The sequence below is a fragment of the Macrotis lagotis genome, chromosome 1 (assembly GCF_037893015.1).
Source record: "Macrotis lagotis isolate mMagLag1 chromosome 1, bilby.v1.9.chrom.fasta, whole genome shotgun sequence".
NCBI lineage: Eukaryota > Metazoa > Chordata > Mammalia > Peramelemorphia > Peramelidae > Macrotis > Macrotis lagotis.
In genome coordinates this window covers 902,937,194-902,963,238 of record NC_133658.1, presented here as the reverse complement: position 1 = coordinate 902,963,238, position 26,045 = coordinate 902,937,194, and the positions used below count along the sequence as shown (strand labels likewise).

The 26,045-nt window shown below is 36.2% G+C and overlaps 1 protein-coding gene and 1 pseudogene across 2 annotated transcripts in view; one reads left to right on the top strand and one right to left on the bottom strand.

Moving 5' to 3' along the window:
• LOC141509520 (cytochrome P450 2G1-like) overlaps positions 1 to 11,674 on the top strand; it is a 19,741-nt gene extending 8,067 nt beyond the window's left edge. The window contains exons 6-10 of one of the 2 annotated variants that reach the window (XM_074219133.1): positions 1,097 to 1,273; positions 2,444 to 2,585; positions 6,170 to 6,357; positions 6,476 to 6,617; positions 7,463 to 11,674. In XM_074219133.1, coding sequence (XP_074075234.1) covers positions 1,097 to 1,273; positions 2,444 to 2,585; positions 6,170 to 6,357; positions 6,476 to 6,617; positions 7,463 to 7,644 — 831 coding nt within the window. In that variant the 3' untranslated portion in view covers positions 7,645 to 11,674. The remainder of the gene's footprint in view (positions 1 to 1,096; positions 1,274 to 2,443; positions 2,586 to 6,169; positions 6,358 to 6,475; positions 6,618 to 7,462) is intronic. The other variant, XM_074219134.1, reaches the window with a different exon arrangement.
• LOC141509522 (non-selective voltage-gated ion channel VDAC3-like) lies at positions 414 to 26,045 on the bottom strand (annotated as a pseudogene).

Here is a 26,045-nt window from a genome sequence, read left to right as displayed (position 1 = left end):
TAGAAAACAATAAATCTTAGAATAGCAGCACCATAGAAACATAATATCATGGAATTTTAGGACCCAGGAATATTAGACACAAGAATTTGAGAATATTAGAATCAGAATTTTAGAACCTTAGTAATGCACACTCAGAATCATCAAAACCTGGAACTTTAGAAAAATAGAACCTCAGAATCTTAGAACTTTAAAATCATAGGATCTCAGAATCACAAGATTTAGAACTTAGGAATCATATTATAAATTTTAGATTCCTGGGAATCCGGGATATATAATTTAAAAAATGTAAATTTATAAACTTAAAAATTAATTAATTAAATTAATAAATGTAAATGAATTAATTTTAGAAATTAATTAAAAATTAATCATTTAAAAAATTTTAAAGTAGAAACAAATAATTTTAGATTGGTTAAAGTAACATTTATTATGGGCATTATTATTTGTTAGGGACAGTGTGGAGTAGAAGTAGTTAAAAGAACCTTCTGAGAGTTTGCAAGAGCTAGATGCATATTCTGCTTCTAACATACATATTAGTTGTGTGCCCATGGACAAGTTGCAATTACTCAGTGTCTCTAAGAAACTCTAAGACCATGTCTACCAGTGGAGAGAGATTCCACTCTGGTAATTCCCTAAAATTGCTAGCTTTGTGACCATGGCCAACCTATTCAAGATTTCTGAGCCTCAGTCTTCATCTGTAAACAAGAGATAGTAATCTGCATAGCACCTTGGTCATAGGGTTGTTGGGAGGGTCCAGTAAGAGAGCTTTGCAAATCTCTTCATGGGTTATAAATGACAGTACTAGAGAGGAGATTAGTGGTTGTTTGGTCATAAATTCCTGAAGGAAATGAAAATGGAAACATGGTGATGATGGTGGAGGAGTATGCTCTCACATTTTGTCTGTTTCCTTTTCCCCCAATTTGGTGAATTATTGTGGCTGTTGTTTTTAAAAGTTCCCTGGAGAAAAAAAAATAGTCGTTTTTCTTCCCCTCTGAAATTTCTTAAGACTTCATATTTCCCACCTATTTGGCTCCTCCAATCCTTTCTTCTCCCTCATGCACTGTTTCTCAAGCCTAATGAGACATCGTCTCCTCTCTAGCTCTATGATATGTACTCAGGGGTCATGCAGTACCTACCTGGACGCCATAACAAAATTTACAACCTCATCGAAGAGTTGAAGGACTTCATTGCAGGCAGGGTCAAGATCAATGAAGAATCCCTGGATCCCAATAGCCCCCGGGACTTCATTGACTGCTTCCTTGTCAAAATGCATCAGGTACAATACTTCCTACCTTTTCCCAAGGGCTCTCAGCATCTTCCTCTCCCATTTCCCATCACCCAAGTCCCACACTTTTATCCATATAGTGAAATGTGGCTGTATTTCTCCCTCTGATCCATTAAATCCAAGTCAGGCTCTTCAAGCTGTCTTTAAAAGCCTACCTTCTCCAGTGCTCCCTTTCCCTCTCAATTTCCTCTGGTGCCCTGGCCATTCCCCAGGGATCTAAAGGTGTCGGATGTGACTTTAAATCTTGATTCTTCCACATGCACATTAGACAAACTCCTTCCTTAATCTGGACCTCAATTTCCTCATTTATAAAATGAAAGGAATCAGAGTAGATGAACCAAAGATTCTTTCTAACTCTAAACCAACAATCTTCCCAATCAACAAGAAACTATTTAGGGTTTACTATGTATAAAGTACTATGGATGAAAAATCATATATTCTCTCAAGGTGGGGAAGGGGGGGAAGAACATTCAAATACATGCAGATATATGATAATTCAAGGAGAAACCGCATTGAAGTTGGAATCAGGACTTGGTTCATAAATCTAGAGTTGGATATTCTAACTCCCTCATCTGAGTGAGAATGAAGAACCTGGGTCCCAGAAAAGTAAACAGAGCAGCCCATGGTTATGCAAGTAGTATCAGGGCTAGGACTTGAATCTAGATCCTCTAACTTGAGATCCAGAGATCTTTTTGCTGTCCACACACTATTCCTTGAGACAAGATGATCTTGGGGAAGCCATTTCATTTTTATGGGTCTTAATTTCTTTATTTGTAAAAGTAGGGGACTGGACCTCATGGCCTCCAAGGTCCTTTCTAGTGTTTGTTTGATGATCTTTTTTGAACCAAGGCAGATCAAGAAAGATTTCCCATAGAAAGGAAAACTTGAGCCTTTCCTGAAAAAAACAAGTTCTGTCATTCTCTGTCTGAAGCACTCTTCCCACCTGCTTTACAACTCGTGAGTCTTCCCTGACCGAGATGACTGAGTCCCTTCTCTCTCCAGAGAGTATTAAGTGAGCCGACTCTTGGAGACACAGGCTTACTAGGTCAAGGTGGTCCGCCCCGAGACAAAGGAATTGGAGGGGGGGAGAGAAGGAGGTTTATGATTGAAGAGCAGAGGAAAGCAGGAACTCCAAGGTGCAATGTCTTTCTCCTACCCCAGGAAAAAAACAACCCTCAGACGGAATTCAACCTTAAGAACCTGGTCCTCACCACTTTAAATCTGTTCTTTGCTGGGACAGAAACAGTCAGCTCTACCTTGCGCTATGGGTTTCTGCTTCTTATGAAACACCCGGAGGTGGGAGGTGAGTCTTCTACATGACCATCCTCCTGGTTCCTACCTTCCTCATCCCCATGTCTGACCCTGAATAGACCTCATTCCCTGGAAGGCCCTGATGATCATGTCCCTTCTGGTCCCCTCAGCAATCAGTGACTCAATAAGCACCTAATCTACTGTGGTTTAGGCATGTATGGGTCATATGTGAGAGACAGAAGCAATGAATGAAAGAATTTCTACTGTCAAGATGCTTACATTGCAATATGAACAGCATTGGGAGCCACTGGGAGAAAAACTGTGAGAACGTGAATCATAAAATCACACATGCCAGATTTAGAAAGGGAGCTTGGAAACCTTTCTTGTAAAATGATCTTTCCTTTTTTAAAAAACAAACAATCCCAAAACTTCATATTCAATCAATTCAACTATCTTTCTATCTATCTATCTATCTATCTATCTATCTATCTATCTATCTATCTATCTATCATCTATCTATCTGTCTATTTTATCCATTCTGTTTTCTATTTCTATCATATCTAGCTATCATCTATCTATCTATCTATCTATCTATCTATCTATCTATCTATCTATCTAATCTTCTATTTCTTCTGTATATCTATTCTGTCTGTGTGCCTGTCTGTCTATTTACCTATCTATTTCTCTATCTCCTATCTATCCTGCCTATTCTATTTGTCTGTCTGTTCATCCATCTCTCTCTCTCTCATCTCTCAGTTCTGTCTGTCTGTCTGTCTCTTTCTATCCTATATATCTATTCTATTTGTCTATCTATATCTATCTGTTATTCTTCCTGTCTATATCTCTTTTCGCTCTCTATTCTGTTTATCTATTCTAATTATTCTGTTTGTATTTCTTATCTATTCTATCTATTATCTCTTTTGTCTATCTATTCTATTATCTATGTATCTATTTATCTGTCTAAGCTATCTATCATCTATCATAAATGTATAGAAAGTTATTTTGGGAGTGAGAAAGAATTGAGATCACGACCTTTTGGCAGGAGACATCTGTGTAACACTAGACAAGTCTCTTAACTTCTAAGAATCCAAGACAAATTTACCAAACTTTTGATATCTGCATTGGTAGGGAGATGAGGAAAGGTAGTTTCCCCTATAGTGAGTTTTCTATATTAATGACATCTGAAGTTCTGGCCCAAATATATTTCATGTATATTTTTGTACATATATGTATATGGATATGGATATTTCATATTCATATCACTACTTCTCTCCCCAGTGAACTTTTATTATAAATGATAAGAAAGAGAAAGGGGAGGAAAGATTCCACAATACTATTATTATTATGATAGCCATTTCTTAGAAATTCTGTAATTTGGAAAGAAAGCAAAATATTATTTAAAATAGATATATGAAAAATAACATTTAAAAATGTTTTACTGATGCTCTTGATTTTTAAAGCATCTTTATCATACTTCCACACCCCTGTATTGGTCAAGCAAACCAATGAAGGTACTGGTTGCCTATAAATCATAGCCTCTGCCTAGAAGTTGTCCACCTTCAGTCCTCAGAGGCTACAATTCAGTCCTTCCTTTCCCATTTTAGTAGAGGATACATCACTCTTCCTTTTCTTGTGCTGCATTGTGTCTGACCCATGGTAGAGCCTTCTGAGCTCAGACTGGTTTGATCAGTCATCATTGAACCCACTGTACATGACCCCACCATAAGGATGTCATTTTGATGTCCTTAATTCTGAAGGACAATAACCCATTAGCATGGATGCTTCTTCATTTTCAGCCTCTCTGTCTTCTCACAAGCAGTCTTGGTCCTACGATACCTTATTTCCTCTCAATATAAATTCAGATGACTCACTGTTCTCCTCTGTTCACCTGTGGCATCTCTTAATAGAATGTAAGCTCTTTAAGGGAGTTTTTTTCCTTTCTTTTATTTTTTGCCTTTATATCCTAACATCTTCCTTGCTGAGGCAAGTGCTAATCTGTATGGAGAGAGGAATTTCCTACCCTGTATTAGTGTAAGAATTGATGAAATCGCAGATCTGGTCTTAAAAACATATCCCCAATCCTGTGCTCAACAAGTGCATATTGTTTATCCTCAGTTCTTGAAGGACCAAGATATCAGTGAGGTGATACCATGACACGCGAGTGAATTGGATTTAAGGGAGGGAGGGTTGTTCTAAGTCACCAGATGACCATGGATGCAATGGGCAATCTTTATCTTCTTAAACTAAGGTCTTTAACAAGAATCCTTAAATAAATGCTTGTGGAATTAAAATTAATTGAACCTTCCCTCCATCCCTTCTCTGCCAATCTTACAAAAATGGAATTAGAGTTAACACTCCAGGTGGTTAAGGTAGCTAGGGGATGCCATCTTCCATAAAGCACGAAGTTTGAAATGAGTTTGAATGGGACTTCAGATACTTACTAGCTGTGTGACCTTGGTTGTCTCTCATTCCAATTTGTCCCAGTTGCACATTTGTAAAATGAGTTGAAGGAAAAAGGAATTCACTCAGTATCTTTGCCAAGAACCTCTCCCCCTAAAGTCATGAAGTCATAACTGAAAAAAGACTAAACAACTACAACAGAACCAGTATGGAAGATAAGGAGTTAGAAAGGTCTAAATTCAAATCTAGCCTCAGACGCTAGCTGTGTGACCCTGGGCTAGTCACTTAACACATCTATTTTCTAATCTATAAAATAGAGACAATAACTATCCCATTGTGAGGATAAAATTAATGCTATATAGTGCTACATAAGTGAAAGCTATTATGAAAAGTAATCTTGACAAATTGATATTATAGGATGGTAGGTGTGGAATTGACCAACCCCCTCATTTTGCAGTTGAGGTAACTGAGACCCAGGGAGGTTTAGTGAGTGGTACCACAGGTGGTTTGTATTCACATCACCTTCACTTCCTTCTCTCCCCAGTGAACTCTTTTGTAACAAATGATATGAAAGAGAAGGGGGGGGAGGATTTGAAAAAAGAAATACCATAACAACTGAGTATGCACTGTTTTAAACCCATAGGCTCCCCCCACCTCTCCTATGAAAGATGAAAGTGTATTTTTCATCTCTTCTTAACCATTATAGGAACATTCAATAATTCTTCAAGTCCAAGATTCTATCATTCCTTAAGTTGTAGGATTCTAACATTCTAAGGTTTTTGTTGCTCCTGGATCCCATGATTCAAGGACTAGAATACTTGATTTTCAAGATTCCATGGACCAAAGAGCCTAAAGTTCTAGGTCATGTTCTGTGGCACTGTCACCCTATATAGTTCTAGGCTGTTGCTTATTGGAAGCATTGTGGTGACTAGAGGAAGAGCACTGAATTTGGGAGACCTCAGTTTTCTCCTTTGTAAAATGAATGGTTTGATCTAGATGATCTTTGAGACCCCTTCCAATTCTAGGTTTATCATTCTTAGAGTCAATGATTCCAAGATTCTCTTATTTTAAGCCTGGCAAGTTCAATAACTTCGAACTAGAAGATGTTTTCATCAACGTCTTTAGTTCACAACTGAAGCCCAGAGAAGAAAGTGACTTATCCAAAGTCACATAATCTCTGATATGAGACTCCTTTGAACTTGAGTCTCCGATTCTCAAGATTTCTGATCCCTCCAGCCAAGGTCCAAGAGGAGATTGATCATGTCATTGGGCGTCATCGAATCCCCAAGGCAGAGGACCGGATGCAGATGCCATACACTGATGCAGTCATTCATGAGATCCAGAGACTTACAGACATTGTGCCCATGGGTGTCCCTCATACAGTCATCCGAGACACTCACTTCCGAGGCTACATCCTGCCAAAGGTAAGGGGTTTTCCTGGTGTATCTCTTCTACCCAATCCTTTTCTCTACTCTCCTGATCCTTGCCGCCAGCCCCTAGAACTAATCCTGCTCATTATACTCATGCTCACCTTCCTTCCAGGGCACTGATATTTTCCCTCTCATTGGCTCTGCTCTTCGAGACCCTAAATATTTCCAAAAACCTGAAGCCTTTGAACCTCGCCATTTTCTCGATGAGCAGGGACGCTTCAAGAAGAATGAGGCTTTTGTACCATTTGCCTCTGGTGAGTCCTTAGAAACTTCCCCCTTCCCTCCATTCTTCTTGCTCAGAGACATTGCAGAGTCAGAGGTTGGAGTAGGCTAGAATGTGTTGTAAAGCTGGGGTATAGCCATAGACCCTTCAAATCTTAGAAGAGAGTCACAGGACCAAGGCTCAAGAATTGGAAGGGACCCTTAGAGTCCAATTACCTCATGAGTACAGGTGAGGTACAGATTACAAATGAGGAAATTGAGATCCAGAGAGGGAAAGAGACTTGATTGAGCTCATACGAGAAATTAGGATCATAGAGGGGATTTGAACTTAAGATCACTGATACACTCCATCTTTCCATGCAACAACAGAGTTTTAGGATTGTAGGAAAATATAATAAGTAGTTAAATTCTTAGACCCTTAGTATCTTAGAACTTTAAGACACTTAGAATCAGGGTTGTGCTGGTAAATGTTTAACAATCAGCTCTCAGAAAAAATAAATGCATCCATGACAAAGTTTGAACTGTGACATTAATATTTTCTCCAACTCTTTATTAAGTCTAGACAATCAACAAAACAATAAACCAGTCCTGATTTTCTGTTTGTCCATTTGTGAGATGTGAATGCTCACAGGGAGCATTTGATCATAGGTTTCTGGAGCCAATAAGCCCTGGCTATGGCATACTCCTGCTTTTGACCCTTCAGACAAGAACAATCTCAGAATCTTAGAACTGCCTTTCCAACCCCATTGAGATTAGCCTATATACATAATTTATTTGATGATCCTGATTTGGGTTATCTGCTGGTTGTTTCAATGATCCATGTTCCATTTTTCTTTTTCTCCATTGCTGATACTGTGGATAATGATGGCTCTCCCAGGTAAGCGTGTGTGTCTGGGGGAGGCTATGGCTCGGATGGAGCTCTTCCTCTACTTTACGTTCATCCTGCAGAACTTCTCCCTCCAACCTCTGGTTCCACCCAGTGAGATTGATGTCACCCCCCAGATTAGCGGCTTTGGCAACATCCCTCCCATTTATAAGCTCTGCATTGTGGCCCGTTGATGAGCCTCCCAGAGCAAAATCTGGAAACCATTTGCTGCTTGTTTACTCTACTTCCCCATCATTCCTATCTTCTGTGGCTTCTCCCAATAAAATTTTGTTGATTCTCTCTGTTCTCTGTGCTGGGGGCGGGGGCAAAGAAAAAGTTGATATATGCACACACAACCACACTCAGTATTTTTGGAAGATTCGGAATTTATTTTTCTTGCCTAGATTTTTCTCCAGCTTCCAGTCCCCAGACTTCTTTGTTTCTGACCATATTCTTCTGCTGCTCAAGAATTGATTTCTAATGGTCCCCAGAACTATATCTAGAACCCAGTCAGAAGCAGAGGTTTCCAAACTCTGGCCTGAATTCCTTCTTTAGCCTTCTATTCCCCATGAGTTTCCTATAATTATCTAGGTACCCACCCTTCTACATCAGGTTCATCTTAGCATTTGCTGCCCATTCAGCAAAATTTATCTAGGCCCCATATATCCCCAGGAAGGTCTCTGGGCAGTTCATTTCTAGGACCTTTTCTCCTACTGAACCCCAGCACCCATGTGAGGATAAGAAATGGTCTAATTCACAAATCTGGTTTATTGTTTCCCACAAAATGGAACAATGAAAAGCTTATGTCTCATTAGAGAAGCGAATCAGGAGCAAGGGGTATGAGGTGGGCTCAACCAGTACTTACCCTTACACTAGAATCACAGAATCTTAGAAACCAAAACATAGAACCTTTGATTCCTAGAACCCCCCAAACTTGAAGTGTATCAACCCATAGAAATAAAAAAATCCTAAACCCATAGAAACTTGAACTTCTAGACATTTAAATTCACCGAGATTTTTGAGTCAGAGAGCTTAGAATTATGGAATTGTAAGATTCATTGAACCATAGTATATTTTTCCCACTGAGCCTTAGAATCTTTGATGTTTCAAAACTGAGGAGCACAGAACTTGGAGCCAAAGATTCTTAAACTTCTAAAGTCTTAGAAACTTGAACTCAAAGAAACAAGAGTTCTAGAATCATAGAAGCCTCAGCTCAAAGAATCCAGAAATTTGGAACCATAATCTGAAAATGTAGAAATTTGGTATGAACCCTGGGCTTCCAATACTTCATAAAATCAAACCATAGAATTTTAGATTAGCACCAAAGAGACTTAGAACCTAAGACTGATGGAAAACAGAATATTAGAACCTTAGAATTACAGAATCACATGGATCCGGAAATATATATATAAACATAGAACTTTAGAAAATTAAAACTACGTACCCTTAAACTCCTAAGTCTCAGAAACTGAGATCACGAGGAATTTAGAACTTAGAACCTTAAGAGTCATAGAAATTTAGAATCATAGATTTCTTAATCTGAGTTGGAAAAGATCTCAGCAGCATTGTGGTTGGACAGTCAAGAAACATTTATTAGTCACCTTTTTATGTGCCAAACACATAAGACAATTCTTACCCTCTAGGAGTCACCATCTAATATACAAATAAATACATTGAAACAAGTCATAATCAGGAAAAATAGGAAATAACAGGGCACTGGAAGGCACTGGAATTACATTCTTGTAGCAGGTAGGATTTTGACTGGGGCTTGAAGGAAGTCAATAAAACCTAGGCAGAAATGAGGAAGGAGAAATTCTGGAAGTGGAGAACAGTCAGAGAAAATTCCTAGAGCCAAGAGATTCTTGGTCGTGGAATAGTCAGGAGGCCAATATCACTGGATTGAAGAGCCCATGGCAGGAAAAAAGAATAGGAAGACTTTCAGGATGAGGCTTTGAACACCAGAGCAAGTTATAGTTTGTCTTGGAAGTTTAAGGAACCCTTTCCTGGGATGGCTTGGAAATAACCCAGGCTCACTGACTTTACAAGCTTTGGAGGAATGCCAGTCTCTTTTTGGAGGTCATTGATGGGAAGTTATATTATGCCCCAAGGTCTTTTCTGATTTTTACTTGCTAAACCTTCCCTGAGCTCTGGACTGTGAATCAGGAGATGTAAGTTTTCTCCTCTGTAAAATGGAGCCCAAGATTTTGACCTCTGCATCTATAGTGTCTACTACATATTAGACAGTGTGAACATAATCACTTAATTGTCTCATTTGATTATCCCAATCACCCTGGGGGTAGGTGCTGTGATTATCCCCATTTTACAGATGAGCAAACTGAGGCAGAGATTAAGTGACTTGTCCAAAGTCATATGGCTAGTAGGTGTCTGAGGCCATATTTGAACTCAAACCTTACTGATCCCCAACTCAGAGTTCTGTCTAATGTACCATATAGATGCTTTATAAAGCACTGGCCTTGGAGTCAGGAGGATGGAAGTTCAAATCTTATCTCAACTCTTGACTCTCAACTAGCTATGTAACTTTGGGCAAGTCATATAATGACATCCAGGGCCATCTCCAGTCATTCTGATTCATGTGTGGCCACTGGATTGAGATGACTCTGGAGGAGAAAATGAGGGTGGTGACCTAGCGCAGTATCCCCTCACTCAAATCCAATTCATAAGTTTGTCATGGCATCACCTCCCAGATGTTGGGGTCTTCTTTGAGAACAAAGGACAAACATCAACTTTAGTGAGACTAATTTCCCACCTCTCCTCCAGAATTTGTTATTTTTCTTTTTGTATATTAGCCAATCTGACAGGTATGAGGTGGTACTTTAGAGTTTTAATTTTATTTCTCCAACTATTAGTGCCCAAGAGTATTATTTATATGGCCAGTGGCAGCTTTGTTTTTTTAATGACACTCAGAAAGGACAGCATATCCAGAAGTGAGGGGATGGTCAACAAAGTTAAATGTTGCAGAGAAGTCAAAAATGATGAAGACTAAGGAAAAAAGACCTTTGGATTTAGCAATTAGAAAGTCATTGCTGCTCTGGCAAAAAAAGCTATTTTGATAAAAAGTTAGGAATGAGAGCCAGATTGAAAGAGATTAAGAAATCAGTTGGAAATGATTCACATTTCTAAAATGAATCAAATCTTCTTTAGAGGAAGAAATCTAAGCTACAAATAGAGGAAAAAATACTCTCACAAAAATTAGAAAAAAAAGCTGATTAAAAGAATCTGAGGCTCCACCTCACACTCAAAGTTGACAAAATAGAGGAGCTATGGGGGAATTAGGTATATTATCGAGCTATAGTGGAATTGTGAACAAATTGATCTAACCATTCTAGAGGACAATTTGAAATTATACCCTCCCCCCCCTCAGATTATTAAATTGTGTAAACTCCAGTACAACCAATATCAGGCCTATATCCCAAAGACACCAACAAAGAAGTAAAGGACTCATATGAGGAAAGAAGCGTATAGCAGCTCTTTTCATAGTGGCAAAAAAAAAAAAAATAGAAACAGCGGGGGCGGGGTTCCAGCAATTGGAGAATGACTGAACAAATTATGTTATGTGAATAGAATGAAGTACTACTGTGTTGTGAGAAATGAAGAAGATGGGCTCAGAAAAATCTGGGGAGACATATATGAACTGATGCAGAGTGAAGTAAGCAGAACCAGGAGAGCAATTTATATAATAGCAACATTATTGCAAAAAAAAAACTTGGAAAGATTTTAGAACTCTTAGTTAGCAATGAAATGATCAATTATGATTAATACTCACCTCCTGAAGGTGATGGAATCAAGGTACAGATTAAGAAGCATTTATTTTTAGACTTAGAATTCATGGGAATATGCTCTGCTTGAATATGCATGTCTATTTTTCTTTCTTAAAGTTGGGGAGGAAGTGAGAGAAAGAAGATGATTTTAATTTATTAACAAAATAAAATATAATTAAAAACGAGTCAGTTCTAAGAGAGAAAGTGGAGATGAACAAAGACAGATTTTTTTTTGAGTTTAACTTTGAAAGAGAAGACATAAGACATTAGAGGATAATAAAGTTTAGAAAATACTGAAGGGTTTTTTTTTTGAAGGATGAAAGATCAAGGGAGGTTTATATAAGAGCAGAGAGAATGAGGACAGTTTGAAAATTCTGTCTAGAGAGCTGCTGACTGAAGAGATAAACAACCTGAGGGGAAGAGAGAAAGGGAATCAAGGGTTTAAGTTATGGGGTTGGTGTTGTCAAGAAGGGTTGCCAAATCACCTAAAAACAGAACAAAGAAATGGAGAATGGAGGGATGGTGCTGAGGTGATTATAGTTATTGTATGTAGAAATAGGGAGAAAGAGTGGTCCACGAGGGATAGCCTCAGTTATTTATATTAAAGCAGGATGGGAAAGGGAGGCACAATTCCAAGTAATATCGATGACCTCCTCATTGAGGAAGTCTATGCCATTCCCTAGCCCCTTAGCTCCTAGAGTCTTCTCCTCTACGCCTTTCTTCCAACTACTCTGTATTTATCTTGCATGTATTGATTTATATACATTGTTACTCCCAATAGAAAGTAAGCTTCTTGAGGACAAGGACTATTTGCACTTTCTTTGTTTCCCTAGATATTTCCCCAGACATGTAATCTGCAGGACCAATAGAAAGCACTTAAATATATGTGATTGGTGATTGAGCATAGGAGACTGGAGAGGTGAACAGTTGCTTTGCTCTAGATATAGCCAAGATATTCTAGATAATCAAGATATTCAACTGGGAGTCCATCAATTTATTTCAGAGGGTCCAAAAATTAAAACTGTATTTCAATATATTTAATTTCCTTTGCAATTCCCTGCATTATATTTTATGCATTTAAGAATATGATTCTGAAGATGGGTCCATTGACTAAGAGGACAGACTGCCCAAGGGGTTCATAACACAAGGCAGGTTAAGAACTGAATTAGATAGGAAAGAGGAAATTACTTTTATTTTCTTCTTTTATTTTGAAAATTGGCACCATATTCACCTATTTTCAGTCATCTTTGAGATCTCTCTAAGTTCCAGATAGAAGCTCATCAATCACATTCACCTGTCCTTTTACTAGCCAAGGGAATGTATTTGTATGTGGTTCATCTGGTCCAAGTAACCTGAACATATTTGAGGCAGTCAAGCAAGCTCTTACAAGCTCTTGATTTACCTATATTGAGCATAAATTTCCTATTAATCATTTTCGTTCCTCCTTCCTGGCCCAAAATTCATTCTTTTTGGCAGAGAAAACATAGCAAATCAGAACTTTAGAGCTCTACCTGTCTTGCATCCATTGAAATTATTTTAATAAAAACTAACAGCAAATCGATCTTTTATCCTCCTCAATATACTTTTTTGTGAAAAATTTTGTTATTTTTTCCAATTCCACATAAAACAATTTTTAACATTTTGCTTTTAAAACTTTGGCATTCCAAATTCTTTTCCTCTATCTCCTCTAGCTTCCTTGAGAAGGCAAACACTTTGATAAAAATTCTACATGTGGGGGTGGCTAGGTGGTGCAGTGGATAGAGCACTGGCCTTGGAGTCAGGAGGACTTGAGCTCAAATTCAGCCTCAGACACTTAATAATTACCTTGCCGTGTGGCCTTGGGCAAGCCACTTAACCCCATTGCCTTGCAAAAAAAGCTAAAAAAAAATTCTACATGTGTAGTCTTGCAAAATATTTGCATAGAACTCATATTGTGAAAGAAAACACAGACCAAAAAAGAAACAACCAAAAAGAAAAAATAAAGAAAAAGTTTTTAAAATTATGCTTCAATCTACCCTCAAGACTTTCAGTTCTTTTTTTCTGGAGATGAATAGCATTATTCAACTTAAGTCCTTCAAATTATCCTGGATCATTGTATTCCTCAATTAAATCGTTCATACTTGATCAATTTACAATATTGCTGTTGCTGTACAAAATGGTGTCCTGATTCTTCTCATTTTGCTTTGCAACAGGTTTTTCTGAAATCATCCTGGTCGTAATTTCTTATAGCACAATACTATTGCATGACAATCATATACTACAACATATTTGACCTTTCCCCAATTGATGGACATCCCCTCAATTTCCAATTCTTTGTCATAATAAAAAAAGAGCTGCCATAAATATTTTATACATATAAATTCTTTTTTAATTTTTTTTAGATATCTTTGAGTTTTATTTCTAGTAGTGATATTTCTGGGTCAGAAGATCGTGGTGGTATAGATCTTTGTGTATAATTTCAAGCTGCTCTACGGAATTGTTGGACCGGTATACAACTCCACAAACAGTCCATTAGTGCCCTTATTTTTCCATAACTCATCTATATTTGCCATTTTCCTTTTTTCACTGCATCAATCCTTTAGTGAGAAGCAGTATCTCAGAGTTGTTTTAATTTGCATTTATCTAATAAATAGTGATTTAGAGCAATTTTTTCATGGGACTATAGATAGCTTTGATTTCTTCATATGAAAACTGTCTGATTTTATCTTTATCAATTGGGAAATGTCTCATGTTCTCATTTTATCAGAGAAAAATCTCCCTGCTCTGCCTGGATTTTCTGCATTTCTTCTAATCTTTGCTTTTCTTTGTGTGAACCCTTTTTAATATAATGGAGTAAAAGTTTTTCATTTTATATCTTATAATGTTCTCTATCTTTTGCTTTCTTATAAATTATTCCTTTATCCATAGATCTAACAGGTAAAATATTTTATGCTCTCCTAATTTGCTTACAGTATCATTTTTATATCTTCATCATGTGTGCAATTTGATCTTATCTTGTTATATGGTGTGAGATATTGTTCCAATTTGTGCTAAACTGTTTTCAAATTTCTCCAGCAATATTTTTTAATCAAATAATGAATTATTGTCCCCAGAACTTGAATTTCTGGGCTTATCAAACACTAGATTATCATGGTCAGTTACTACTAATGTATTACGTAACTCATCTATTCCACTGAGCTGCTACTCTATTTTTTTAATCGTTGCTTGATTGCTTTAGTGTTTGCTACTTTGTAATACAGTTTGAGATATGGTACTACTAGACCACCTTCCTTTTCCCACTGATTGTTAGGGGTCATTAGATGGCCCAGTCGGTAGAACGCCAGTCCTGAAGTCTGTAGGACCTGAATTCAAACTGTGTGACCTTGGGTAAGTCACTTAACCATGATTGCTTTGCATTCAGTGCTCTTGGCTCCAGAGGAGAAAGCTAGGCTGGTGACTTAGCATAGCTACCCACTCACTCTAATCCAATTCACATACATATCATGGTACCACCTCCCTGATCTTCAAAAATGAAGAACAAACATCATAATTTTGCTGATTCCCTTGACCTTTCTTCCAAATAAAATTTGCTATCATTTTTTCTAGATCTATAAAATAATTTTAGTAGTTTGTTTGGCTTAGCACTGAATAAGTAAATTAATTGAGGCAGAACTGTGATTTTTAAAAATTATATTGACCTACCCACAAACAATTCATATTTCTCCATTTGTTAGATCTGATTTTATTTGTGTGAAAAGGATTTTGTACTTGTATTCTATAGCTTCTAAGTTTGTCTTGGCAGAAAAAGTCCCAAGTATTTTATATTGTCTGTAAGCTGTTTTATTTTATTTTTTCAATTATATGTCAAGATCATTTTCAACATTCATTTTTTAAAGTTCTCTCCCTCCACCATAGAATAGCAAGTATTCTAATATGTTATACAAGTAAAATTGTATTATACTTCCTTATTAGTGCTACTTTGAAAGAAGAATCAGAACAAAAAAAAAGGGGGGGAAGCAAAAAATAAATTAAGAAAGGTGGAAATAGTATGCTTTGATCTGCATTCAAATTTCATAATTTTTTCTCTGGATGTGGATGGCATTTTCCATCTCTGGCATACTTGATCATCACACAATATTTCTCTTTTGGTATACAGTGTCCTCTTGGTTCTGTTCACTTCACTCAGTTTCAGTTCATGTAAGTCTTTTTAGGTTTTTCAGAAATCTGCCTGTCTACAGTTATTTTAAGTTGTTTGTTTGTTTGTTTTTTGCAAGGTAATGGGGTTAAGTGGCTTGCCCAAGGCCACACAGCTAGGTAATTATTAAGTGTCTGAGGCTGGATTTGAACTCAGGTACTCCTGACTCCAGGGCTGGTGCTCTATCCACTGCGCCATCTAGCTGCCCCTGTCTACAGTTATTTTAAATGGAATTTCTCTTTCTATCTCTTCCTGTTGGACTTTGTTGATAATACATAGAAATACTGATGACTTGTGTAGGTTTATTTTGTATTCTGTAATTTTGCTGAAGTTGTTAGTTTTGTTAACTATTTTTTCAGCTGATTTTCTAGGATCCTCCTAAGTGTGTTATCATCATCATTTACAAGAAGGATAGTTGTCTTTACTCATTGCTTATGTTGATTTTTTTCTTTTATTGCTTACAGGTAGCATTTCTACTGCAATATTGAATAATAGTAATGATAAAAGGTATCCTTGTTTTACCTCTGATCTCCATTATAGATAATTCTTCCTGATAATTTTAGAGAGAGATAGACTTCTCATTTTAAAGAAAACTCCATCGATTTCTCTGTCATCTTTTGGTTTTTTTTTAGGTTTTTGCAAGGCAAATGGGGTTAAGTGACTTGCCCAAGGCCACACAGCTAGGTAATTATTAAGTGTTTGAGACCAGATTTGAACCCAGGTACTCCTGACTCCAGGGCTGGTGCTTTATCCACTGCGCCACCTAGCCACCCCTCATCTTGTGTTTTTAATTGGTGTGTTGTATTTTGTTAAAAAGCTTTTTCTCCACCTATTGAAATAGTATGATTTTACTGTTTTTGTTATCGATGTGGTCAATTATGTTAACAGTTTTCCTTATCTGAACAACTCTGCATTCTTAGTATAAATCCCACCTGGTCATAGCATATGATCTTTGTAATATATTGCTATAATCTTTTTTGCTATTATTTTATTTAAAATTTTTGCATCAATATTCATTAAGTGCAGAATTCCAGGGAATAACAATGAGAGATAAAGTTTCCTTAAATGGGAAATACACAGAAATAGAAGAAAATAAAACAAGAGAAAAGAAGAGATCTCTTCAAGAAAATTGCAATTATCAAGGGAAAGTTTCATATAAAAATGGCATGAGAAAATTAAATGGTAGGGGTTTTAACAGTAACAGAAGAGTATAAGAAGAGGATACAAGAATTCATGTGAGAAAAATGAAAGAAAGGTCTTAACTTCACTGATAACCTCAATGAGATAATTAACTGATCTATATTTGTGACATAAAAAGTAATTTAGTAGAATCCCTTCTTTGCCCATTCTTTTCATATGGTTTATATATAATTGTTATTAACTGTTCTTTAAATGCTTGGTAGATTTCACTTGTGAAGCCATCTGATCCTGATGACTTTTTCTTGTTGAACAGTCGTTCAAGCATGTCTGACTCTTTTTGATCCCATGGACCATGCCAGGACCATCTGTCCTCCACTATGTCCCAAAGTCTGTCCAAACTCATGTTTGTTTCTTCTATGGAATTATCTATTCATCTCATCCTCTGCTGTCCCCTTCTCCTTTTGCTTTCAATCTTTCCCATCATCAGGGTCTTTTTTATTGAGTCCTCTCTTCTCATTATGTGACCAAGTATTTAAACTTCAGTTTCAGTATTTGGCCTTCCAGTGAATATTCTGAGTTAATTTTTCTAATTGATATCTTTACTGTTCAATGAATTCTCAAAAATCTTCCCCAGCACCAGTATTTGAATGCATTAATTCTTAGGTGTTCAGCTTTCCTTATGGTCCAGCTCTTATAGTTATATATTGCTACTGGAAAAACCAAAGCTTTGATTATAAGGACCTTTTCAGCAAAGTGATGTTTCTGCTTTTTAGTGTGCTTCCAGATTTGCCATAGTTTTATTTCTAAGGAGCAAGTGTCTTTTAATTGCGTGACTGCTGGCACCGTCTGCAGTGACCTTTGAGCTCAATAATATGAAATCTGCTGCTACTTCCATTTCTTCTCTTTTTCTTTGCCAAGAAGTGATGGGACCAAGTGCCAAGAGCTTAGTTTTTAATGTTAAGCTTCAAGTCAGCTTTTATACTCTCCTTTTTCATTTTCATCAAGAGGTGCCTTAATCCTTCACTTTGTCATCAGAGTGGCATTGTCTTCATACTTAGGATTATTGATAATTCTTCTATTTATCCAGATAAATTAATTAATTCCATATTTCAATTCATTCAGTTTGGCATTTGGCATGCTATATCCTACCCATAAGAGAAATAAAAGAGGTGGCAATTTATAGACTTGTTGTACTCCTTTTCCAATCTTAAACCAATCAGTTGCCGCATGTTTAGTTTTAATTGTTGCTTCTTGGCAACATACAAGTTCCTCAGAAGACAAGTAAGATGATCTGGCACTCCCAACTCTTTGAGGTCTTGCCACATTTTGTTGTGATCCACACAGTCAAATTCCTTAGTGTAATCAAGGAAACAGAAGTAGATGCTTTTCTAGAACTCCCTTGCTTTCTCCACAATTCAGTAAGTGTTGGCAATTTGGTCTCTAGTTTCTCTGCCTCTTCACTCATCCTGTTCTTCTGATTATTCCCAGTTCATATATTGTTGAAGTCTACCTTGCAGAATATTAAGTTTAACCATGTTGGTGTGTGTGAAATGAGCATAATTTTTTAGTAACTTGAACAATTATTTTTTGCATTGCCATTTTTTAAAATTGAAACATACACTGATCTTTTCCAATCCAGTGGCCTCTGTTGTGTTTTCCAAATTTGCTGGCATATTGAAGGCAGCATTTTAGCAACATCATCAACTTGGAATTCCATCACCTCCAGTAGCCTTATTGTTAACAGTGCTTCCTAAGGCCCACTTGATTTCATTCTTTAGGAAATCTGACTCTAGATCAGTTAATTACTTCACTGTGGTTAGTGAAGTTAAGACCTTTCTTTTTTCTCTCATGAATTCTTACACTCTCTTCTTATACTCTTCTGTTACTGTTAAGCCTCTACCATTTAATTTTCTCATGCCATTTTTATATGAAACTTTCCATTGATAATTGCAATTTTCTTGAAGAGATCTCTTTTCTTTTTTCTTGTATTATTTTCTTCTATTTCTGTGTATTGCTCATTTAAGAAAACTATCTCTCATTGTTATTCTCTGAAATTCTGTATTTAATTGGGCATACCTTTCCCTTTCTCCTTTCCTTTTCATTTTCCTTCTTTCCTTATCAAATAGCTATATTGGTTTCTTGCTTTTCTTTGAAATGTTTCTTGTTGCTGTTTCATGTGTAATATTGTAACCTCTGCCTAGATTTCTTAAGGTATTCTATCAGATCTAATCCCTTAAATCTATCTTTTGCCTCCACTTCATATTCATAGGGGTTGTTATTTAGATCAAACCTATATGATCTATTGCTTTTCCTACTTTCTTCAATTTGTCTGAATTTCGCAATAAGAAGCTTATGTTCTGGACCTCCAGGTTTTGTTTTAATTGACTATATAGAGATCCACCATCAGCTGCAAAGTATGTAAGCAATCTAGCTTTGACATGACCATCTAGTGATGTCCATGTATAGAACCTCCTTTTGAGTTCTTGAAAAAAAGTTTCTGCTATGACCAATGAGTTATCCAAAAAAATCTATTGGTGTCTTCCCTGCTTCAGTTTGTACTCCAAGGTCAAATTGCTTGTTTTCCAATTATCTTTTGAATTCTGCAAACAGAGATTATAATTTTTAATTTGATTGCTATTATATGTATAGCGAGCATACTAATGATGTGGATTTCTCAGAACTCCCTTTCGCAAACAGACTCTGGCTTTGGGAGTCAGAGAGCCCAGTTGCACCTGAAGTCATCCATCAACTTTGACAGGACTCTCATAATCACTACATCCTTGTTCTACACTGTATCTGTTCATGTTAAGTGAAGTGAATCAGAAATTGAAGAACCTGTTCCCATCACAGACTTTGATTTTGTACCCCAGCAAAGTAATAATGACAAAAAAGATTTGAGAAGAATTATTACTCAAGAATTTTTATGCCTGACCTGTTCTGTACACATGAAAAAAAGCCTGAGGAAAATTAATCCACTTTTCCCTTTCCTTTCCACTTGTGATTTATTGCAAATTTCCTCCTCATTCTGAAGCTAATTAATTAAACCAGTGCTTGATTATCTGATACCCTGTTTCTTGCTTGTTCTGTTTCCATTCTCAGGTGAGAGAACAACTCAGTAAAATTCTATTAGGATTTCCTACATTAACATTCAAATCACCTATAATGAATATTATTTTTTGATGTAATTTCTAAAAGATATCATAGGTTATCCTACAACTGATAAACTTTGGCATCTTCAGCATTACTGATTGGAAAAGAAAGTCAAATTCTATGATGTTGGGTGGTTTCTTTTGGATTCAAACAGCTATCATTCTGTTATTTTAGAGATTATATCCCAACTGCTTTTCTCACCCTTTTATTGTTATGAAGGGATTCTTTTTTTTTTTAGTTTTTTTTGCAAGGCAAATACCCAGGTACTCCTGACTCCAAGGCCAGTACTTTATCCACTATGCCACCTAGCCTCCCCATATGAAGGGATTCTTGTCCAGAGTAGCATATGTAAAGTGATCCCTGAATTAAATTCATTATTTCCACTCATTTAAATCCACTGACACCCAAGATTTTAAAGTTCCATCTTTCCATCTCCTGTTCGACTACATCCAACTTACCTTGGTAAGACCTTATATTCCGGTTCCTATACAATATTGATCTCTACAGCATCAGATTTACTTTTCTTTTTTTGGGGGGGGGGGGTAAATATTCATTTATTTTTCCAACTATATGTAATGGTATTTTCCAACAATCATTTTTTGCAAGATTTTGAGTTTTACGTTTTTCTCCCTCCCTCCCTTCCCTGCTCCCCACTGACAGAAAGCAATTCAAGTTATACATGTTAAACATAGGTCCACATTAATCATGCTGTGAAAGAAAAATCAAATTCGTATGGAGGAAAAAAAGCATTAAAGAGAAAAAAGACAATTTTAAAAACTGAAGATAAAAAGCTTTGATCTGCATTTAAATTACACTGTTCCTTCTCTGGATATGGATGGCATTTTCCATCACAACAGATTTATTTTTCATCACTAGATGGATCTGTAGCTGAGTTCCTGGCCCAGTCCTTTCCATTAGTGTTTGGAACTACTTATAGTTGTCCTCAGGTCTTCCCCATGAATAGGTCACAAGACACTTTCTGGGGCTCATCTTACATCCTCATATCATTTTACTAGTGGCTGTGGGGTGTTTTTTGTTCCAAATGTGATTTTACTCTCATGCAAAAGCTAAAGCCTTCATTATTTCACTATTTCACAGAGACCAATTCAATAAAAGTCATGAAAAAAATGGGGTAGAACATACAGGATGTGATATACAAACTGGAGCATCAGGTCATTTTCTTTATGACATGACCCTACGCTATTGTTGGAGAATAAATTTAAAATGACAACTGAGAAACTGAACTGATATATGGCATAAATATTACAATCTCCATGCATACCTTTAAGGATTTCTTTCTTTTATTAGAATAAAAAATCTCTAGGTTTTAGCATGGTGGTGTTACAACAATTCTTTGGAAGAATAAAAAGTTCACATTGTTGAAATTTCACAAAATAATATTAATGCCAAACATATTGAGTTCATTTCTCTTCATTTCCAAGGGTTACATCTGATGCTTTACTTAAAAACTATATTAAACTTCCATTTCAAATCCCAACTTATGTCCTCTTGCATTGAAATTTTTTCCATCAATTAAAGCTAAAGCATCAATTTTACATCTCAGTGTCTGAGTATTACCAAATCCAATAAGACTAGTATTATTCACTTTACGTATTCATTTACAACTGAATGGTAAAAATTCAAATGCAGAATGCTATTCGTGCATCCATACTTACAGATAGAGACTTTTTTTTTGATCAGCTCATACTTAGCAGTAATACTAAAATGGTGTTGTTATGGCCAGCATTGCAAGACCAATTTATATTTCAAATTTATCATTAACCTTTGGGTACATCAACCTTCCAAATTCAGTGCTATCATTCACATATGTGTGTAGCTGGAAGCTAACAGTCCCATAACCCAGGACCATTTTGAGATAGTTTTGATTTGGCTGTGTCAAAATTCATCTGAAAGTTTGCAAGTCATCCTTCATAAGCTAATAATGCAATCCAGTCACAGAAGGTTGGTCCAGAGAAATCAATGTCAATATTTCCACCAAGACTGAAATAGTCCACTTTATAAAAGGTCCTTTGATTCACACTTTTTTTCCTGTATTGGTACAAATATGGGATCAAGTCACTTTTAGCTAATATATTCTCCCTGCTGATTTCTGTCCCCAGGATATTGTCTGTGTTCCATTTTTGGATGAAGGTAAGCACATAGTCACAGATCTTGTACTTCACTTCCAAATTACCTGAAGCTTTACCTGTGTCAGTGTATGAATAACTAGATGTGAAAAATTTCACTCCACCTGCAAGGTTTGGTTCTAAGATCTATTTTAACCATACCAAATTCATATCCTTTGTTGAAGACATCTTTGACAATCTTTCCTAGGTCACAACAACTTGTGTTTCACATTTTTTCATGTATATGTGAGGGGGCAGGGTCCCTGACAGAAATCTGAACAATTTATATTTTGTAAATATCCATGCATCTCATTTAATAATTATTTATTGGTATATAATTAATTTTAATTGTTAAAATTTCATTTTAATTCATCTTTTTTCATTTTTGATATTGGTAATTTGGTTTTCTTCCTTTATAAAATGAAATTAACCTATGGTTTTTTTATTCTATTATTTTTTCATAAAACTGGCTCTTAGCTTTATTTATTATCTTAATGGTTTTCTTACTTTTAATTTTATTAATTTCTCCTTTGATTTTTCAGGATTTCCAATTTGGTATTTAATTGGAGATTTTTAATTTACTCTTTTTTTAGCTTTTTAGTTGCAAGTCCAATTTATTGATCTGTTCTTTCTCTATTTAAGTGCTGTAAGTATTAAGAGATATAAATTTCCCCCTAAGTACTGATCTAGAAAGAACGAAAGAAAGAAAGAAAGAAGAAAATACTTGAAAAAGCAGAATTGACTAAATAGAAAAAGATACACAAAAGTTCATTGAAGAAAGCAATGGAAAAAAGTACAAAAATTCACTGAAGAAAAGAATTTCTTTAAAAGTAAAATTGACCAGATGGGAAATGAGTTATAAAAGCTCAGAAGAGACTAATTCCTTAAAAATTAGTATTGGATGAGTGGAAGCTAAGGACTTCATGAAACCTCAAAAAATAATAAAACAAAAACAAAAAAAATGAAAAATAAGGAAAATGTGATATATTTCATTTTAAACTTGAAAGTAGTTTATTTTTTTTCAATTACATGTAAAGCTAGTTTTCACAATTCATTTTTGTAAAATCTTGGATTCCAAATTTTTCTCCCTTCCTTTTTTCTTTCCCTCCTCCCCAGGGCAGCAAGCAATCTGATATAGGTTATCCACGTACAATCTTGTTAAATGTATTTCCATATTATTCATGTAAAAGACGAATCAGAACAAAAAGGAACAATAATGAAAAAGAACAAAAAACAAATTTTAAAAAGGGAAGATAATATGCTTGGATCTGCATTCAGATGAAACAGTTTTCTCTGAATGTGGATTGCATTTGCCATCATAAGTTTTTGGAAATGTCTTTGATCGTTGTATTCCTGAAAAGACCTATGTCTATCATAATTGATCAAAAATGTGATTTATTTCTTTGGAGAAAACAACTGACTTGGAAAATAGATTCGGTAGAGACTATAGAAAATTATAGAATTATTTGAATAGCATGATCATAAAAGGAACCTAGACATCATTTTTCAAAAAAATTAACAAGGAAAACTGCTCTCATATTCTAGAAACAGAGGTATAAAAAGAAGTGGAAAGAATACAGCAATCACCTTCTGAAAGAGATTTCAAAATGAAAACTCCTAGGTATATTAAAGCCAAATTTTAGAGCTCTTAGCTCAAGGAGAAAATATTGGAAACAGTGAGAAAGAAACAAGATAAATATAATGAAAGCACAGTCAGGATAAAACAAGATTTAGCAGCTTTAATAATGAAGAATCAGGGAGCTTGGAATATAATATTCCAATGGGCAAAGGACCTAAGATTACAACCAAAAATCACCTACCCAGAAAACTGAGTATAATCCTCCAGGGGGGAAAAGGAGAGGATTTTCAAGTATTCCTGAAGAAACAGAATGGAATAGAAATTTTGACTTTCAAATGCAAGACTCAAGAAAAATATATAAATTTTAAGAGATTTGGTAAGTTTGAACTATTTACTATATTGAACTATATTGAAAAATGATACTTGATACTCCTAAGAACATTCTCATTATTGGGGCAGTTATATGGAGTACATATAGAGGACAGGTGTGTAAATTGACTATAATGACATGATACCTTAAAAATGAAATTAAGGGGTGACAAAGAGGCAAGCAGTGGTAAAGAGGGAAAGGGAGAGGATGAAAAAACTTAAACAATAGACAGAAAGATGGGGCATTTGGGAGGGAGTGCTTAAACTTTATTTTCATCAGAATTGGCTCAAACAGGGAATAATTTAGCTACTCAGTTGATTATAGAAATCTATCTTGCCCTACAGGAAAGTCAGAGGGCCAGGAGATAATATTGGATAAGAGTGGAGGTTGATAGAAGGGGAGGCAGATTGTGAAAGGTGATGGTCAGAAGCAAAACATTTTAGAGGGGGGAGAGAGAGAGAGAGAGAGAGAGAGAGAGAGAGAGAGAGAGAGAGAGAGAGAGAGAGAGAGAGAGAGAAAATAGGATAAATGGGGAGGGAAATACAAAATAATAATTGCTGTGAAAAAACTTGATAGCAAGTTTCTCTAGTTACCAGTCCTTGTTCACAGGCAAATTCTGGGTCTGAGAAAATAATAGGCAGAAACCATCCTATAAGACAAGTTATGCCCTGAAATGTGCTTGCCAGTGTTAAATATAGTGTGTCAGCAGAACCTGCCCAGCCTTGTACCAAATCCCTTTTATACAATCATTCTAGCTGTTCCCACAGGACTCTTCCTTGGATGGTCACAAATGATGTAATTGTTGTATTTTCCTGTGTGGTGGAGTTGTCTGGGGAGATCACTTATGCTCCAAATCTATTGTTCTATGAGACACCTACACACTTAAGATTATGGATAAAATATCTGGTGGCACAATTGCAAGGTGGAGTTCCAAGGAATGGAGTAATCTCATGATTTCCAAATTGGTTCCTTGCAAAGAAAGTAATTAATAAACCGCTAATAATTTATTGGCACTCTGTCTCAGGTCTGCTTTGCCATGATCAGGTTAGAAATGGTTCAGAAAAAACTTGATTAACAATGGAAGCCAGGCCAATAAGATCCTACCTTCACCTTCACAAGGTCATCTTCTCCATATGCAATGGCAAATGTCTACCCACTTCCAAATTTATCCCTCTATTAATTGAATCACCTAGCTGTATAAGAGAGTGGAGGATGATGTATAGGCTGTGAGCCTTGGAAACTAGGGAATTGTCAGTAACAATAAAAGTAATGTGGGGGTGGCTAGGTGGCACAGTGGATAGAACACCTGGCCCTGGAGTCAGGGACACCTGAGTTCAAAGCCAGCCTCAGATACTTAATAATGACCTAACTGTGTGGCCTTGGGCAAGCCACTTAACTCCATTGCCTTGCAAAAAAAAAAGTCATGTGGATGGATTTAGCAAGAAAAGTAATGAGTTTACTTTGGAACATGTTGACAAGTTCAACATCTATTTTGAGAAGCCCAATAAGCAATTAAAATGTGAGACTGGAATTCAGCAAAGAGGTTAAGGCTGGATTAGTAGATATGATAATCATTAGCATGGAGATAATAAATAAATGGAAGCTGAAAAGATAAAAAAGTAAAGTAGTATAAAGAGAAAAGAAAAGAATACTCACATTAAATAAAACCTTGGACTTGCCCCAATATGATCAAGTATGACCAGAATAAAAATCAAACAAAGGAGACTGAGGAGAGGTTAGAAAAATAGGGGCAGAACCAATGTAGAGAAGTGCCATGAAAATTAAAGAGAAGTGACAGCTGAATGATAAAGGTGAAAATAAGATTGTGCAGAGTTCAGAGAGTTAAGAGGAAATGAAGAGAGAACACAAATTGTAGATGACATTCTGCAATGAAAGATTTGGGATAATAGCTAGCAGGGATTGAGATGGATGGATCAAGTGAGAGGTTTTGAGAATGGAAGAGAGATGGGCATGTTTCCAGGCAATAGGAAAACCAAGGGGTATGTATACAGGGGAAGTTCATAGATAAGGGAGAGAGTTGGAATGATTGATGGGGCAGTTTGCTGTGGAAGACGGAAAGGTACAAGATCCATGCACATGTAAAGAAGTTTGTCTTAGCCAGAAGAGTTACCTAATGTGAAACAAGGATGAAAGAGATAATAGTAACAGAAGGTATTTGAATGATGTGAAATAAAGAGGACAGTAAAAGGTGCTCTTGGCAAAGAGTGTCTTTTTTTCAGTAAAAGATGAGATTCTCATCTGAGATGAGGGGTAGGA